Source organism: Oryzias melastigma, unplaced genomic scaffold, assembly GCF_002922805.2.
Source record: "Oryzias melastigma strain HK-1 unplaced genomic scaffold, ASM292280v2 sc00236, whole genome shotgun sequence".
NCBI classification, from domain to species: domain Eukaryota; kingdom Metazoa; phylum Chordata; class Actinopteri; order Beloniformes; family Adrianichthyidae; genus Oryzias; species Oryzias melastigma.
The window spans coordinates 266,205-279,903 of record NW_023416886.1 but is presented as its reverse complement, the minus strand read 5'-3'; the positions used below and the strand labels follow the sequence as shown (position 1 = coordinate 279,903).

General features: G+C 39.3%; 1 protein-coding gene across 1 annotated transcript in view; it reads left to right on the top strand.

Annotated features, from left to right (window-relative positions):
- Positions 1–7,934: 7,934 nt before the first annotated feature.
- LOC112140190 (myoblast determination protein 1 homolog 1) overlaps positions 7,935–13,699 on the top strand; it is a 7,473-nt gene continuing 1,708 nt past the window's right edge. The window contains exons 1-2 of the mRNA XM_024263090.2: positions 7,935–9,574; positions 12,775–12,844. Of these exons, the coding sequence (XP_024118858.1) occupies positions 9,029–9,574; positions 12,775–12,844 (616 nt within the window). The 5' untranslated portion in view covers positions 7,935–9,028. The remainder of the gene's footprint in view (positions 9,575–12,774; positions 12,845–13,699) is intronic.

Sequence of the window (13,699 nt, the reverse complement as noted above, 5' to 3'; positions counted from 1 at the left end):
AGAAAAAGTGAAAATGTTGGGATTTAAAAAAAAACAGCTAAAACTGTGGCTTTTGGAGTCTCAAAAGTGCCATCACAGAAAAAAAAGTGCCATCACAAATGACCAGAAATAAGAACATTTTATTACAAAGCAAGCTCTGATTTTAAAAATGCTATATATGTTCAAGTGTCATCATTGTTTGTGTACTATCTCTTAAACTCTGTTATACTTTTAACATCAACCTGTCAAAGGACTCCAGATGAAGTTAGCCTGAGGTTATAATCTGGCATATTTACATTTGTTTAAACGTTCATAAATTTTAATTGTCCCTTTTTAATAATGTTAAGTAAACTGTTAATAAAAATCATATATTCAACAAATGTTCCAATTTTTGTGTTTCCTGAAAAATCTGGAAAAAATGGCAATTATTTTAAGATGACAACATATATAATGTATCTGGCATTATGAGATTGCACCCTGGGCGACCGCCCACATTGACTATAAAAAAAACGCCAGTACGACGCCTGGCGCTGTCAGCGACTCGTGACGGAAGCGCACAGTGGGAGTGTGTATCATCCAGTCCTTTTCACGTGACGTCACACACCGCGGGTCAAGAGTAGAGTCACTTCCACTTTATATGGTTTAGAACGGCAAAGCTGACCCTGAATGCTGTTTAAAGAAATTCTATGTAAATAATAAAAGGTAACCTAACCAACTGCAACAGAAATGTGTACAATATTTATTTTAGAGATGTCCTACCTGGCTTGCATTTGCTCTTAGATTGTCCACAAATCAACGTACAAATGTCAGTAGTGCTGTCTGCAGAACGCAGCAGCTACTTACCCAAAACCCTCTGGATGATATTAAACCAGTCGTGGATTATTTCTTTCTGACAACCTGGTTAAAGTTAGAAAAGTTTACAAGTATTTAATTAATTATGATAATTATGATTTTATTCTTTTAATCTGTGCTAATGCTAACGCTAGCATTAGCCTTGGCTATGAGACGTGGAGCTGCAGAAGATCTTTTCTCACCAGTTAAAAGTTGTCTAAATTTTCGTTCTTATACAAAATCCTTGTAAACAGATCAAAACTCAGACAATTCCAGCATGTCTGACATTAAAGTCAAACTTATTCCTGTTGTAATGTTTTCTACTCCGGTCAGTGAGCTGCTGTTAGCTCAGCCGTGCTTCTAACATCACTCCTCTTTGATTTTGTTCATATTTGTGTCTGATCTGCAGGAAAATAAAGGTAAAAAATATGATAAAATTATAGAAAACTGTTAGCAAAATATGAAAGTGACTATTTTCTATGTAATGTTATAAAATATGTTAATCAATTTTTATCAGCTTTTGTGCTCGATCGCACTTAAACTACGTGTGAATAACATCAGCCAAAATAGAACCAGTTAGAATAATATCTGCTCAAATGAAAGGTGGATATTTTCAATAAAACAGCCAATATTGAAGGATTATTCAAATTTGTGTTTAGATTTGTGAACAATCTTAGACAGGACATTCATAGAATACATATTGTCATTTTTTCTGATGAAATTGGATAAGATTACATTTTATTATTTACATAAAATTGTGTCAAACATCGTTCAACTGTCAGCTTTGCCGTTCTAAATCCGAACACTGAAAGTAACTATTCACTTTGTCGGTCCTGTCACCATTTTGTCTGACGTCACCATGAAAAGTCTATTCTGAGGAGTTGAGCTTGCATTAGGATTAAAACAAGAGTGATGTCCACCTCGATTCTTCCTCTGAATTCTTTCAATTCCACTCCTGGTAAAGAATCAGCTCTTTCGACTCTCGACTCTTCACAAAGGATTTTTTGCGGATCTTTATTTTGCAAAAATAACTGGAAACAATCCAGAATGAAGAAAGACCATTAAAACATTTCTAGAACAGGATTATGGTTTAAATTCTTGCTCACAGCTGTGCATGCTGCAGACCTGAACCTGTGTGCGGGCCAGGGCCGGGTTTGGGCTGACAGAACATTTGGCACAGATGGAGAGTGAACCCTCGGCAGCGACTGGAATGAGTGAGGAGGACATTCCTGCTGCCGAGCGGTTTCAGGTGTCAAACTTTATGCCCATGGATTCTGACACAGGAAACTTCAGCTTTACAGATCAGCAATCAGTGTTCATTAACAAGCCTTCATATAAAACAGAGACATATTTCTGTTCAAATTTAACAGCAATTTGACAATTAAAGGATAATTTCTGGATTTTGGAAATAAACTGCAGATCACAAATACAAAGAATCAAGAAAAAAATTAACAGATTTAAATTCAAAGTATTTGAAATGTTTGAACCTTCTGAACAATGTAAACAACAAACTACCATTTATTCCACAGGAATATAAATCTTTAAAAAAATGTGGACCTGGAGTCATGCATTCAAATCTGTGCAGCCTCAGAGCTGAAAGGGGAACTTTTCAGATGTTTAGATTGAGACGAACGCGAGCTCCTGCACCAGACATGTCAGGAACTGCATGCAATTGCAGGTTAAGCCAGACTTTTTGAGGATTTGAAGTGGAGATCATCATCATTTTTAGTCTGAAGTACAATGAAAATCACACATTCTGAAGCATTTGCACAGAATATGTGGTTATAACTTCAAATTTTAAATAAAATAAGTAACTTAACCCATTTACTGGATAATCCTGATACCTCCACATGTCAGGAACAGTAAAGTGACAGAAGAAGAAGTGGACATGGGAGCATCCACTCGGCAGACTAGAGATGAATCAGAACTTGAAGATGTTTAGACCTCTTCATTGCTGGGGGTTCCCAGCACCACCACACACTAGCTTTAACCACAGAGCACTCCCATCCTTAAGAGGACAGACGTTCATGAGGTCCTGAAAACAACCCAAAACTTAACAAAAGTTTACGTTTGGTGAAGGATGTGAACCCGTCAGATCTGATTAAGACTGGATGGAGACCAGCAGCTGCATGCGGAGAACAGCAGAAATAAACCAATTTATTTAAAGAAAGCAACTGTTGGTATTTATCTGAATCCCTTAAAACGGCCATTCTATGAAAAATCCACTTTTTGAGTTTTAATGTATTCTACTGTTCACTCCTCTCCATAAAGAGCCCAAAGAGATATTTTGATCTGTCACAGATTAAGTAATCCTCTAAAAACCTGCACTCTCAGCAGAAGCCCCTCCCATACTTATGAAAATAAGCAGGTCCTCACATGCTGACATCACAAGTTGAGAACCGCCCCTTCCAGGAAGAGTCTGCTCCGCCCCCAGGCTAACACAAACAAAATCCCTGCAAAGCTAGCAGTGATTAGCTAGCTTCAAGAGCCCCCCACCCCCTGCTCGTGCACAGGCGTCCAGACACAAGCGTCTGTGTTGTGATCCTTCGATTTAACGTTCAAACTTCATGAGTAAACTTCTGGTGAGGAATCTACACGACATGAGAATGGTGCATGCAGACGGGAATATTGGGAAGACGGCAGGAGAAAAGGAGAAGACTATTTCCTGGTGGAAAGGGAAGAAGACTATTTCCTGATAGAGAAAGTGATCAGTCTATTTTCTGGTGAAGAAAGGGAGAAGACTATTTCCTGGTGGGGAAAGGGAACGACGAATTTTGAGAACTGGTTTGACCATGGATTATTGAGAAAAGACAGAGAGGTAGATGTGAAAAGGATTTTTGATATGGAGATTAATGATACTTCAAAGTAACAGAAACATTCACAGTGTTAACCAGAACAGTTTTAATAAATTCTGAAATGTTCATGTTTTTTAACCGAATTTCATCACAAAATGAACCCAGCAGCTATCACCATTCTGTCTGTGCCAAATTTGGGGGATAAACTCCTGGGCTACACAGTATATACTATACATCAATATATATATATATATATATATATATGAAATGGGCGGCCCCCTGAAGGAGTGAAAGGCGGAGCCTCAGAGATCGAGTCGTTTTACTCACGGGTATGAAAAGAGCTCGCAAAAATAACTCATATCTAAAAAAGAATTTGTTTTTTTAGTGTTCCAAAGGTAATGTATGATCAGATATATGGATACAGTTCACTCTGATGGTATGGCCCCTTTAAAGTAGTCTGAAGGTTTCCGTCCCGTTTGTGTTTAAATACAGCTCAGGTTTGACAGGAGATGCTTGGTGCCCGTGTGAAGGCACAGGGATTGTTGTCAGATGTAAGGAGCGGCGCTGTCATCTGAATTTCTCAAAGAATGAAGGAGGTGGAAGAGCTCTGGTCAGCAGGAACGTCAGGAGTGTTGGATGTCATATTCTGTTAAATATAACTCAGTGCTTTCCCCCACTCAACACTCCAGGAGTTTGTAATGTGAGCGACTCTTAGTGCAGCAACTTCACATCTGAAAAAGCCATAGAAAAATGTTTGCACTTTCACAAATTCTTTTGAAAAAAGAAGTCTAAATAAAATACATTTCCACACTCACTGACATGCAAGTTAAGGTAATTGTTTTTCTCTCCTTTGAATCTTAATGTTTGTTTTTACATTTCTTAATGGTCATAATGAGATGTTTCAAATAAAGAAAAGACAGAAAAAGTGGAGATGCAGGTCACCCTGTTTGGCTCATGTCTCAATTTCAATGGTCGAATGTATTTTAAACAGATAAACATTCTGTAAAGAGAATACCTATGATTTTTTAAAAACAAATGCCAACAGTTAACTAAAATGCTTCACTTGCTGGAATAAGTTCTTAAAGATTCTACATTTAAGTACATTTCATCCAGATGCTTGATCCCCTTTCAGATCCTCAGCAGCAGCTCAACAAACAGATACATGTTAAAGGGTCCTTATCATGCTAATCTTTGGTCTTTCAGAGTAAACTACATACAGTACATGATCATGTAATACCTTTGGAACACTGAAGAACACATTATTTATGAATTATTAGTTATTCTTGTGAACTCTTTTCATACCCCGAAGTAAAACGACTCGATCTCTGAGGCTCCGCCTTTCGCTCCTCGTCATTTTATGACGTCATCCTAGAGTCGTCCTCATCAGCATGTTTGCGTCTCACGCGAAAACAAACAATGTCCATACTTACATCTGGATGTGTGTATTGTGCATCTGCTTTTGAAGGCCCAGTCTTTATTAAAAAAAGTCTCAGCCGTTTATTAAACCCTGGCGTGTGATGGAGACGTGTTTCTTCCATCACAGACAGAATGGTGATTGCTAATGGGTTCATTTTACTGTGAAATTTGGTCAAGAAAAGCAGACAAAACCAGATTAACATGTCCGTATTTACTGAAATGATGATTCAATTGTTCTGATTAGCACTGGCTGTGACTGTTTCTGTTATTAATCTCTATATTCCTTTTTGCTTTCATGCGGATCATATTCCTGAAGACGTGCACACTTTCCTTCTATGCTCAATAATCCACGTTTCAACCAGTTCTTTTAATTGGTTGCTTGCTTTTGCACCAGGAAAAAGTCTGCTCCCTTTCTACAGCATCTCCCCAATATGTCCCATCTGCTCGTGCGTTCTCTGATGTGTTCCATCCCATGTAGTGCAGATTCCTCACCAGAATGTCCTTTGGTGTATGCCACCGCACGGAGTTTGAAAGCTAAATTGAATAAGCATTTCTTGGCCATCGCTAAAACCCAATCACAACACACATTCCACAGACACTCAGCACCTGCACGACTGTACACGACCCGGGGGGGGGGGTCTTAACCTGGACACCACTAGGGACCAGCATCTAACTGTAATGAACACCTGTCAGTCAGGCCGTCAATAGGAGATGGAACGTAATTGGAAGATGGTATTGTGCAAATAAAATGAACGTTTTTGGCTGATCACCATTAGCTCAGTGGAGAAAGTGTGTGTGTGTTAGCCTGGGGGCGGGGCTATCATTACAGACTCTCCCTTGAACTGTGTGACAAAGAGGCTGAGACGTTAGGATCCATTTGGAAATGGTTTAATGGAATTCAGAAAGGGCAAGACATAGACAGCATCAAAAAGGCAGGCAATGGTCAAAAACACAGAGGTGAGGCAGAGGAACGAATAAACAGGTCATAGGTCAAAAACAGAGAATCAAACTAGGAAAACTGCTCAGTCTGACAGATGAACACAATCAAGACTTCACACTGAAGTTGAGGCTGGGATGAGTATAAGTGCTGGTAGTACTGATGAGGATGATGATGATCAGCTGTGCATAGAGAAGACTGAAGCGGTGACTGATGGGAGTTGTGGTGAGGAAGGTGCTGAAGATGGTTAGTACTCAGGGGAGGGGTCCCTCAGGTGGTCGCAGGAGGACATGGCAGGGTGAGTCCTGACAAACGGGCTGTTCTCACTTTGTGACATCACAATGTGAGGGCTAGTGATGGGTCACGCTCAAAAGCATCAGTTCTAAGAATCGCTGCCTTTTAGGGAGTCGAAAGAGTCGACTTTCAAATGATGGGGCTAATTCTTTTGTTTTTCTGCCTGCTCAGTCAGACCATAAGCGATTTGTGCATCAGGGATGCTGAGTTTCAGTGTTAAGGCAGTGGTACAGATGCCATCTAAGGTCCTGCGGCACGATTTGAGCACCAGTAGTGGTGCGTTGGTCTGGCAGCAGCACAATTTGAGTGGCGCAGGTTCAAATATCAGAACATTGGCTATTTTGCCGCATCGCCTCAACCAATAGGCTATAGGTGGAATACACGGAGGATCAATCCAATCGTTCTTATCCCTTTCGAGGCTGTGGGGTTGCCTGTCGTTTAATTCTTTAAAACAATAAATTAAAAGCTTATGCAATAAAAAAATAAAAAAAAACAAATGAACTAGCTGCTAACATGAGATCAAAATATTAAACAAATAATGGTTTGTATTGTAATAAATGCAAAAAATTGACAATTCTAAAGCTTCTCGTGTACACTACACATTAAGACACTTTTTAACATACATGCATATTTTTTGCAGGGTAATGGTAAAGTAAAGTCCCACAAAAAGTCTTTTGAAAAGAATCGAGACTCGAAAGAGAGGATTTTTTTTACAAGGGAGTCAAATCGAAAGCAACTTACAACCAAGTTATACAAACGTATTCTCTGTGATCAGTTGCTGGCAGAGAAACGTTTTATCCTTCAAAGCTCCCAGATCTATTTTGGAGTTTAAAACCAACCTCAGTCGATCCGGTTACTTTATAAAAGAAAAAACCAGCAGCAATGTCAACATTTGAGAGGTGAAGAAGACAATCAATAGAGACTGTAAAACCGTCATGTTCTGCTTGATTTGTGCTGCTTTTTCCGTTTTTTTCCTTTGCTCCTGTGCAGGCAGCTGTGACTCCGCCCCTTCTCCTGTGGATCCTGCTAATCAGTCACAGCTGCCTGCACTTCGGTAATTAAGTTTGGTATATTTAAGGTTTTCTGCTGACCTTGTTTCTATGTGGCTTTGTAGATTAAACCCCTTGATCTCAGCCACAAGACTCATAATCTGGGTTTCCTGCTGCTTGCCTAACCGTGACCAAAATACTAACCCTTAATAATAACATATTGATGTACACATTTCTTAGACCCCGATTTCATCATCATAATCAAACCCATCAGCTGTTATTGAGCTCAGTCCATGTTTTCTGCCCTGTAGTTCATCATCATTCCACTAGAGGCAGAACAAGGGCTTTTCTTGCTCGAAATCACAGACAGTGTTAATGGGAAAAGCTGTTCATGTTTTGGATGACTACTTGCTGTGTTGAAAGAATGCAACCTTTGTTGGTAATTAGTTCTATATAATGCAGTTACACCATGTTAAAAATGTGTTTTTTTGTGAACACCTAACATAACATTGCGGTGAGCAAAAACTTACCAAATCAACCGACAGGAAATAACTGGTACTGTCTATAGCTCATTAAAAAAAACAAAAAATGAAATTGCATCATTTTTTAAGGGTTTTATCATCGAGTCTAAAACATATTTCAATAAAAAAAAAATCTGTCAATATTTTGATGCAGTGGCATTTATGAGGTTAAAAAACAAGACTAGTAAGTAAGAGATAAAAGCGCAGCAAAAATAATATAGAACAGTTAAATTAGAACAATTTCAGAAGTTTGAAACCTAATAGTCGAAATAAAGAAGTAATGACTGTTTTGGTTTCGGTACAGTGTACTTCAAAAGTTTAATAGATTTTTTTTAAGCCTTTTTCTATTGTTTCCTTTTCCTTTAACAAAGAGTTTTTTTTTCTGAAACGCTGTGATTTCATGTCTTAACAAACAAAAAATCTAACATGGAGGATTTCTGTGTTCTTTTGGTTTTCCAGCCTGAGTTTAGTCTCAAAATAGCAGACGCTTGAGATGATGGCAGACTGATCCAAAAATAAATAAGTGGAGGAACGTACTTCAGTTAAATGATAAACTGTAAAATGCTGTTGAAACTCCAGCAGCTTCTGTGGTTTGATGCTTCTGTCTCCAAATTCATGCATTCCACATATTTAAATAGGAAGAAGCTCATTTATTTTAAAATATATTTAATTTCCTGATTAAAATCTGCAAAGTGTGAAGATCCAGAGGACCTGGAAGCTTTCAGCTGCTATCAACAGCATGCATGACACGAAGAAGCGGGTAACATTTGTGTAACAGCAGCCGGCCTCCGAGCCGAGCCAGAGCCAAATTTAGCCTGATTTATGAGACTGTTTTGTTTGACTTGATGATTTTACTTCTTAAACGTCGATGCGATAGAAAAGCCTTTCTGTGTGAGCACATGTGCTGCATCACTTAACGTCTAGAGTGTCAACCAGCAGAGATAGATTTGACTGATGTTTTTATTTCTTTGCTTAGATTTACCCCATTGACCCCACATTACCCCCACCCACACCCCACTGAAAACACACCTGTCAGATCATTGGTTCCCAACACCACGGCCCCGCCTCCACACTGCCTTCTTTATAAAGACGTCCGAGCAGGACAGCTGAGTTTCCCCATCAGTTCCTCCATTTTGAAACTTCCTTCACTTTCAGTTTTATTTCTATTTTGCTAAAGTTATTGTAAATTTCCACATTTGAGAGGAACGTCCTTTAAAGCTGTCAGAAAGCCTCTCTCTGCTCGATTTGTGTCATCTGCAAACGCTAATGGATCTCCCGGACTTCCCCTTCCCTCTCTCCTCCACCGTTGACCTCTATGACCCCTGTTTTGCCACCAGTGACCTGAACTTTTTTGAGGACCTGGACACCCGACTGTCACACAGCAGCCTGCTGAAGATGGAGGACCAAAGTCACTGCCACGTTCCAACTGCAGAGGAGGAGGAGGAGGAGGAGGAGGACCAGCACGTGAGGGCCCCCGGGGGCCCCCACCAGGCCGGACACTGCCTGCTCTGGGCCTGCAAGGCCTGCAAGAGGAAGACGACGCACGCAGATCGAAGGAAAGCTGCAACCATGCGGGAGAGACGGAGGCTCAGCAAAGTCAACAACGCTTTTGAGACGCTGAAACGCTGCACAGCATCCAACCCCAGCCAGCGCCTCCCCAAGGTGGAGATCCTGCGCAACGCCATCAGCTACATCGAGTCCCTGCAGGCCCTGCTGAGGGACGAACAGGACGACAGCTTCTGTCCTCCACTGGATCAGTTCAGCAGCGAGTCTGACGCCTCTAGTCCACACTCCACATGCTCTGAGGGCGCGGTGAGTCCAGACCTGTCAGGCACAGCCACGTCACGGGCCGGGGAGGAGGTTTATCTGACAGCAGTGATTCACTTTGATTCATTGAATCTTGAAACTCAGTCTCTTAATGTGAAGAAAATTCGTATAAGAAAACATGTGAAGTTTAAAGTGGTAAAGCTTTACCTTATGGGTGGATATGAGCTGTCTAAGAATGCTCAAACCCATTGATGTAAATTACTGGATTGACCTCTTTGCTGTTATCGACAGACATGTGCACGTACAGGTGTCACTGTTATACATTGAGTCATGGCAGCACAACGCAGCTGTTTCAATGGAGGACAGACAACCACAAAAATCAGGCTAGATCCCTCGTCTCTTAACTGATTTGCTCGAATAAAAGCTTAGAAAATTACTGATGTTGTGTTATATTTAAATATGTATTATCTATAAAGATTAATCTGTAAATAGTGCAAGAATTGCCACTTCTACTGCTACAGGTAAGGCATTGCTGTCAAATTGACAGCAAATATCAGTGATTTTATATTTTGCCTCTATGATGAAATCAAAATAACTGAACTTTTAGGTACTTGTCACCCCAGACCAGAAAGGACTCCCTCCTTTCTGGTCTGGGGAGATTGATGATGTTTAGTAACAAAGTCCTTTCCCTATTAAAAACATCTCAAAGTGCTAAAAAAAACAAACACCCTTTACCACATTTTCAAATGAAAATACAAATTTTTATTATTTTTGGATTACATACATGGTAAATATCTCAATTGGATTAAACAATTACCTCCAAATAGACGATTTCATGGTACTTTGAGGACAAGCCTCCAGCTAGCATCTTTAGCCGATACAAGAAACATTTTTAAACTTACGAACATGGATCATAACACCAAATACACCTGCCAAGCTGATTCAAAACACAATGATTAAAGCTGTAAATGGGTTTGGCAGGTTAAAGTTTTGGGCCACAGCTCCTTCACTAACAACTGATCTCTGCGGTGTTTGTGTCACTGAGCAGAAAGTTAGTTTTAGCGCTGCGTTTTCTAGCTATTTCTCCAATCTGTGCGACCAAGAAAGGAGCTCAACAGTGACGGCACGGATTTAGAAATTATGTGCAAACTCACTTTCACTTTCTTACCAAAAAAAAAGTGCGAGCAACAACATCAGTTAGCCTTGTTGGCTCTTAAAGTTGCTACGTGCTACTTTGCCAGCACCTTGGCCTAACACATTATGTGTTGCCAACAAGAATTTCCATCAGTTTTTGTGCTGGTTGAACGTAAATACGTGCAAATGACATCATCAACCATTAATAAAAACATACATCAAAGAACCAAACTAGCATGCGACTAGAGAGTTGGTAGCTCCCACTTTAGCACACACTTCATAGTTCCCAGCCTGATTTCTCTCTATTAAAATACGATTCCTGTCCTGAGATGATTCCTCTCCATTGGATTATTTTGTTGTCAAGGTTTTTGAAGTCGATTGCAAAACACTGTGTCCCCTTTTGAGGTTGTTTATTCCTATTCAATTATTTTTTTCAATGGGGATATTAGATTATTGTTACAGATTACTGTATTTTCCGGACTATAAGTCGCACCAGAGTATAAGTCGCAGTAGCCAAAAAATGCATAATGAAGAAGAAAAAAACATATATAAGTTGCTCCTGTGTATAAGTCGCACTTTTCAGAGAATAGTCCAACATTTATGAACAAATTTATTGACATCAAATACGATTCATGCGTCAAATTCGAGTCCGCTGAATCTTTTGATGTGCGTCTAATTTAATGCTCAATGCTTGTCCAAAAATGTGTTCATAAACGAGACACTCCCATTGGAGAAGCTGTCTGAAGTTTTTAGCCTCATCGCTACATGATGGAGGCTTTGGCTGTTTATCTCGTTTAAAATACACAGAAGATACGGATGATGTTGAGAGGTTAAGTTATTTATTTTAAAGAACTCCACAAAAGCACCTATAATCATCTCTCCATTCTGGGTTCAGGACAGCAGTTTTTTGTCTTTTTTATCAGTCCACTTCTCTTTATGTACTGTCTATGCAACATGTGTCAAAGTCGAGGCCCGGGGACTGATCCTCCAGATCATCTGATTCTATTGTTATTAAGGACCTGATGTTATCTTGGGCTTATTTCTAACTTGTATAATTTTGACAAAATCTATTTTTATAGAGAGGAAAATATTAAAAGTTATCTAAGATGATTTATTCTGGAAAAATATTCTTGCCTGTTTTTATTCATAGTAATATTAAAAAAAATAGTAAGTTTTAAAAATATAGTTTATTGTGTTCAACACATGTTTATCCTGTTCAGACCAAAGGTTTGTTTTGGATTTTGGGTCCTTGTGTGACTGAGTTTGACACTCCTGGTCGTTCAGCAGGATTTTTAGTTAGTGTGTGTGGACATCCTACAGGAACTGAAAAGACCAACTCCAATGAAGACTTGAAGCATTTTTCTCATGATGGAGGACATGTATAAAGTAATTTAAGATAAAAACTGCATTTCTGAATATTTCTTTATTCAAATCGTCATGGATCAGGAGCAGCTAAAAACCTGGTCTGTGATGCAGCAACAGTCCCCCAGCTCCGCTCCATTCTGATCATCCACTGTCAGACAAATAGATCCATGAACGTCTTCGTTTTCCTCGTCTGAGTTGGAATCTGGATCAAAACTGTACGGGTGGATAGCTCTGATATTATTCGTGTTTTTACAATGCTAGTGTTAGCTTGGGGTTGTGAGGGGCTGTGAGCTAGTGTGAGAAAGTTTAAACCGAGAGTTAAAGGGAATTTAGCGAAGGCTGTGCTCCAGTTTTTAATGAACTCCTGCAGAAACTATGTCCTAAAAAACAACACAGGTTTTCTTCAGCATAACCATAATTTAAAAAACCCTAGGAATGATTTTACAATAGAAAAACATACCCTCAGATCAACCCTCACATGTGATTGCGACATAACTTGATTCCAGGTTAAGAGCTTGAACTCCAACAATGATGCAGGACTTTAACTCAAATCAACAAATTTGCAGCGTTTTGCAGCTTCACGTTACTTTGCAGTTAGTTAGGTTTTATTCACTTGCTTTTGGTTTTTAAATCAAGGCTAAAGTGCAAACAAGAAGTGAGTAAAATAAATCAAGACAGTAAAGTTTCTAAAGTCTGTGTCATTTTAAATTTGACCTGAAGTCTTTTTCTGTATTTTCTGCTTCCAGATGGATTTTATCCGTTTGAGTTGTGGTAGAGCTGAAAACAGCGAGGCCTCCTGCAACCAGACAGCTGACGGTGAGTCCAAACACTTCAGTCTCTGCTTCGGCACCCAAAGTTCTCAAGAAGAGGGGATGTTTCTCAAATCTCAAAAGAAGAAGAAGAAGAAAGAAGAAAGGAACTTTCCAAATCACGGAACACACTTTGTTTTAAACAAATATATAACAAAGGGAGAAGTGTAGACTTTTAAAACTAAAAAAGCTAGGTTCTCACATACTGTGCTGCCTAAGAACAATTCAATATGGTTACCATGGTTACCATGTTGCAGCATCTCCTCTCCTCATGCAATGTCCAATCATCCAAGTTATGAGTTTCTGCAGTTTGGGTTAAATTTTGTAGAATTCCTGATCAGACTCTTAAAACATCCAGCTTTCTGTGCTATGAGATTACCCACAATGTTCCAGTAATCCATAAAGCAGTTCATGGTTTAACAGTCGAGCTACAACATTTTGACAGAATTGGGATTGCCATGTACCACAAAAAGGACAACCAAAAATTTATATTCAAGGGTTATTAGGCAAGTTTTCTATTTTTGAAAAACGAGAGTACCTTAGGTCCCCCTTAAGGTGCAAAAACTACACTAAGGGTCAAGGAATTAGCTCTGATTTCATCTTGGTTTGTAAGATTTAGGAATTTCTGGCAAAGCTGTGCCAAAACAAAGAACAAAGAAAAATAAACTGTTATTTTTACTCACTAATGACAGTATGTTATCCTTGCTGCAATGAGATGATCCCATATGACAGGAGTGTCAAACTCAATCACACAGGGGGCCAAAATCCAAAACACACCTTAGGTCGCGGGCCGAACAGGATAAACATTTATTGAACACTAAAACTACATTTTTAAAGCTTTAAAACCGTAACTTTAACATTA